A 5892-nucleotide genomic window follows, 5' to 3' on the forward strand; every position below is an offset into this window, starting at 1 on the left:
GTTCAGCGGCTGACAGCGAGACGCGGTTCGGGCCGACTCGAAGCGCGGTTCGAGTTCATCCGCCTCAGCCGCGGACTCGCCTCTAATGGGCCGTAGAGTTGTACAGTTGTGTGAATGTATAGTTGAGTTTGAGTGAAGAAAAAAATATCCCAGTAACGTGTGTCCAAAGATGGAATGAACACATCCAGACTAAATAGGTAGCGCTAACACATGACGTGTCAGTCAAAAACTATCACTGAGGTGCGCATGTATATATATACATATATACGCACGTATGTATCTAAACTTGCATTCCTATTGTCTGTTGTCCACAATCCCTATATCCGATCTTCAAGGCGTAGTCATTCAATCTGTCTGAATCACCGAGTCCCAAAGGATTCTATAGGAATGCCTTTGGATCAGGCACTTGTTCAGACCTCTGATCTTATGTAAACTGTTTGAAGAACTGGCAATGATTACTGTTGAAAGTTTGGTTTTCCTCAAATTGTATGATAACTCTTGATCTTCTAGGCCGAAGGACTAACTTCCAATCTTAATTCCCAAGTTATAAGGTGGCAGTTTATATTTGTTATTTTACATTTCATCTAGTGGTTCTTTCTTCTTTTTAATATTCCATTGTCCTTTATGCCATTTATCAAGTTTACTTATCGTGAATTTGTTTGATCGTTTTCTCTGTTCTATGTTCCCACCATGAGTCTTTGTTGTTCTTGTTATCATTTAGTCTTTTTTAATGTATTTCGAATCTTTCATCTTTCAGCTGTTGTAAAATCTGAAAAAAATATTGTAAGCTACAAATTATTGTCAGTTCGGTTGAGCAAGGGACCTGTCAAAACTGTTCGCTACACTCCCTTTCCTCTCCTGCAAAGTTTCTTTAAGCCTTTTCATCATGGTTCTATCCTCATCAACGTTTAGTTAACTCATCAGTTGAAGCATTGATTGTTCTATATTATCGGTGTCAAGCTGTCTTGGATCAGCTACTTTTCTTCATATATATTCGTATTTTGTGTTTGTGAGCGTCATTTTTTTTCTTGACTTCACTCATAATGTTCCTTTTTCCAACCAAAACTCTTGCATTCTTGGCCTATACCCTCGATTGCCCTCTACTACATTCCTTATTCCCTATCATCCCCCTATCTTCCCCGCTGTTAGACTAGTAACCGGATAACGACGTGAGCTGCCAAGCCCTAACCCATCTGCAAAGCCAGACGACTTCATCATAGGTTCCAATCCCATTCAAGCTGTTAGGGTTAGTTCATTTATAATCCATCTTCATATAAAGAGTTTCGTGTGTCTATAGTTGGAGGTTTGATCGCGAAACCATTAGGAGAATTGGTAACTAATGCTAAAAACTCGCCCCAACCATATTTTTGCTCCGCCGGGCGCCATCTCGGTATGATAGTCTCGGGGACTATGCATTGCAGTGATGGCTTGTTTAATCCCCTAAGGTTTGTTGGCCGGGATACCAATGCTATTATCATCATTATTGCCATTATTATTGGTATCATTATTTTAATTATTATTATGACTATTATCATGTTATCATCGTTCTTAATATTACATTGTTATTATTATTATTATTATCATTACAATTGTAATTATCACCTTTTTATTATCATTATCAATATTATCAGTATTACTACTTTTGTTATTATTATCAATATTATGATCATTATCATTAATATCATTGTCCTTATTATTATAATTATTACTACTAATATCATGATTATCATTATCATCATTATTGTTATTGTGTTCATTATTTTCATTGTTGTTACTATAATCATTGTAATAATTATTATCATCACTATTATAATTTTTTTTATCATTATCCTTAACATTATCAATATCATTGTTATAATTATCATTATTCTTACCATTGTTATTTTAATTAGCATTCTTACCATTATCGGTACCGCTATTATAATGAATGTTAATGTTATTATTATCATTATAATCATAATGATTTCCATCATTATCATCATCTTGATGTTATCATTGTCTTTATCATTACCAATATAATATGTTATTGTTATAACTATTTATGTTATCACTATTATTATGCTATTGCTATCATCATACCATATTTTATCTATACGTTTTTTGTTATCACAACGTCATCATGCACAGAAGTATTATCATTAACATTTCAAATATTATTATTAGACTGAAAAAAATATATATATATTTCTCGTTAGTATTTCAAAGATTTTGTAATATGAAGAAGCGGCGTCTTCAACATCGTTACTTTTTCACTGTTGTTAACATCATTCTTATTATTTGATTTCAACGAATGGGACGACAGATCTTAGTCTCATGATCTAGTAATATATAATTTGCTTTTGATTTTTTTCGATAGTTGAACGACCCGCATGAAGACGCTCTTTTATTTTCATGCCGAGAAGAAAGCCTTTTAAAACAAAAATATTTAAAATACTTAGGCACAAAAGGATAAGAATTTCTTGAATAAATTATATTTGATATTTAAAGAATATAACCTATTTAAATTGATTAGTACGATTTTTAGCATGAGTTTTGGTATATATAGTATTGGAACATTAGTTGAGATTTGGTACTGTAGGACTATAGACCCTGTCAATTTTCATGAGTTTGTTCAATCGTTTTGTAGTTGGCGTTATTTTTCGAAGTGTTAACAACGAATTATATTTTTATTTGCATGTACATGGCATATGTTTTGGTGGAAAAATTATTTTACTGAGGATATATGCATATAAAGTAATTCTACTACACACGTGAAAACGATTTCTTTCGTCTCGCGACAAAAAAATAAATTTTACTTTAAATCCGAACGGCTAATTGTAAGATTAGTCAATTGAAATTATTACAGATAAAAAATAACGGAGAAACAAACTTTGACCAATGGCACTCAATACGCCATGTCGTTTTATGCAACACGCAACTCGCATTTGCAACACTCTTCATCAACATTCATTCAATAATTCCAAAAATTACAAGAAATACAATTAGAATCAAATGAAAATGACAGGGGACATCTATCATCTTCCAAAATTGGAAATAATGATTAAAATTTCCTTTAATCCCAGAGTAAAAATTCCCGGGAAAGGCGCGGGACGGAGGCCAGTAAGGAGACGGGTTCCATGGGGATGTGTTGTTGTTGAATTGATGTTGCAACTTCTTAAAAACACGAAATGCCGCTGCAATTGCAAGGAGGACAGATGCAGGTGAGTTGCAGAGGGAAAGAGGAAAGTCTGGTGAGGAGGAGAGAGCGGGAGGAGGATAAATTGGAGGGAAAAAAGGAGGAATTTTCGGAAGGAGAGAGAGATGGGGATGAATGTTTTGGTTTTGTGTCTTTCTTAATATTGTTTTTCGTATGGAAAGGTCCAATTTTAGGCTTTGTTTGCTCATTCATTGTGCCACTTAGGACGTTTAGGAACATTATATCATTGCAAAATCAGAAAATTGGTAGTGATAAGGATTCATAAACGACCGAACGAAAATTATGTTTTAAGGAATTCGTTTCTCTTTATGAGGTACATATAATTTTTTTTTTTAGATAAGTCTATATGACCGGCAGCCGGTGACCGGTTTTAGAATGATATTTAATCGGTGATGTTCATAGTGGCTCCGTAAGCAAACTTATCTAGTCTCCAATACTAAATATTCCTTACTAAGGGGAAAGCCTCCTTAGTGGTTTACAGCAGATGAGAGTTGATGGTCCTGAGGCTGATTTGCTAATGATATTAATTGCAGTGAATGTTGTCTATTTATGGATTGGCATGATTGGTCTACCACAATATGTTGTTTTTCCCAAAGGTGTTTACCCTAAAGAAAACATAATAAACACTAATAGTTATTAAAAATAATCAAAGTTAAGTGAAGACTCGTCATAGCCTGTGAATCCGTGCTTATGCTGCTAAGCCCGGTGATGTTTTGGCCTTCACCATGTATTTTCTACTGTTCTTTGGTCTCCCTGATGATTTATTTTTAAATATGGAACTAGTTAAAGCTCTATTTTGCTAGAATGTGGGTGTGGGTGTTCACTGGCCTCTGCTGGAGTGGGAGGTGTGAAGGCTGTAGCATTGCTTGGTGCAGTTATATTATGAACAATTACCCATCTCTCACTTTTCATATCTTTGTCTATTATGTCATCATGCTGTACTGTATGCTCTTCCCATCAAGATTACAACTAGTGGGTAATATGCAGCGCATGGAAATATCTTCAATCTCTTATTTATGATTAAAGCTATCCACTATTGTTGGTAGCGTAGTGTCATTCCTTTAGATGTTCCTTTTAGCATATTCTTATTGCTTGGTGTTCTAGTTACTTTTTTATACAAGAAATGTTAATATTGTGTATGTAGTATAAAAAGAACAACCTTGTTGTAGTTTATGAATGTTTGTTTTAAATGATTTATTATTGCTGTGTATGCACAGATGACATGTACATATGTGATATAACTTGTAGTTTGTGTTGACCTATTTTAAAGATTTATTGGTGTAAATTCAGTTTTGGATATACACATTGTACGTAGTTAACAGAACATAGAAGTAATAGATCGTTGATTTCCAAAACATTTTTCCTTTATGATATAGGTTTTCAAATTGAATACAAAAAAGTGACTCGTGGGTGTGACTTGGAGGCCTAGTTGCAAACTTATTGTCAAAATTAAGAACAAACCAGAATACATGTGGTGGAGGTTTGTTGAAGCCTAGACTAGTAAAGGCGCTGTCACACTAGCACTTTTCCGTCAATTTTCTGAAAAATTGTCAATTTTTGAGCGAATTGGCATCTTTCTAGTCAGACGATAATTCCGAGTTTCCGCGTGAAACATTCCCGTCGTCTTATTGGCCAAGCATAATCAAATCAAGAACTATATTTTTAAATGTTCGTATTTGTTTTAAATTATTTATAATATTCAAATATAATGAAATTTACTTTTCTTATTTATAGCTTAAAATTGACAAAGAGAAATCTGTAAATCTAAATTTTATTTCCATAGATAAAATTTGTTTTAAGTGCACGACTTCATTGTTTACATCCGTCAGCCGCAGAGCGCGCTATTTTTCCTCCAGTTTTGAAACACAATGGACTGTGGATGGACACAGGCCCTTCAGAAGAATACTTGAATTAAAATATTTTATTGCTTTTTCTTGTTATGCTCAGCATCTGCTAAAACTGCTAAAGTCTAGCATAACCGCGCACTATCGCTTGTTCGGCGCCATTGTATACAAATGCGATGCGAGTATCGCATTACTAAGCCAATGGCTCTTAGTGTGACTGCGCGCCTCAAAAAATTGACAATTTTTGAAAATTGACGAAAAAAAAAAAAAAAAAAAAAAAAAAAAGGAGAGGGAAAAAAAAAAAGGGAAAAAAGAAAAAAAAAAAAAAAAAAATAAAAAAAAAAAAAAAAGAAAAAAAAAAAAAAAAAACAAAAAAAAAAAAAATAAAAAAAAAAAAAAAAAAAAAAAAAAAAAAAAAAAAAAAAAAAAAAAAAAAAAAAAAAAAAAAAAAAAAAAAAAAAAAATAAAAAAAAAAAAAAAAAAAAAAAAAAAAAAAAAAAAAAAAAAAAAAAAAAAAAAAACAAAAGAAAAAAAAAAAAAAAAAAAAAAAAAAAAAAAAAAAAAAAAAAAAAAAAAAAAAAAAAAAAAAAAAAAAAAAAAAAAAAAAAAAAAAAAAAAAAAAAAAAAAAAAAAAAAAAAAAAAAAAAAAAAAAAAAAAAAAAAAAAAAAAAAAAAAAAAAAAAAAAAAAAAAAAAAAAAAAAAAAAAAAAAAAAAAAAAAAAAAAAAAAAAAAAAAAAAAAAAAAAAAAAAAAAAAAAAAAAAAAAAAAAAAAAAAAAAAAAAAAAAAAAAAAAAAAAAAAAAAAAAAAAAAAAAAAAAAAAAAAAAAAAAAAAAAAAAAAAAAAAAAAAAA

The 5892-nt window shown here is 30.9% G+C and overlaps 1 protein-coding gene across 1 annotated transcript in view; it reads left to right on the plus strand.

The window, feature by feature from the left end:
• Window positions 1–3062: 3062 nt before the first annotated feature.
• CSN1b (COP9 signalosome subunit 1b) overlaps window positions 3063–5892 on the plus strand; it is a 19856-nt gene continuing 17026 nt past the window's right edge. The window contains exon 1 of the mRNA XM_086555600.1: window positions 3063–3200. Within this exon, the coding sequence (XP_086411726.1) occupies window positions 3168–3200 (33 nt within the window). The 5' untranslated portion in view covers window positions 3063–3167. The remainder of the gene's footprint in view (window positions 3201–5892) is intronic.

The sequence above is a fragment of the Penaeus japonicus genome, unplaced genomic scaffold (genome assembly GCF_977035675.1).
Source record: "Penaeus japonicus unplaced genomic scaffold, GWHDUDI00000001_assembly GWHDUDI00000031, whole genome shotgun sequence".
Classification (NCBI taxonomy): Eukaryota; Metazoa; Arthropoda; class Malacostraca; order Decapoda; family Penaeidae; genus Penaeus; species Penaeus japonicus.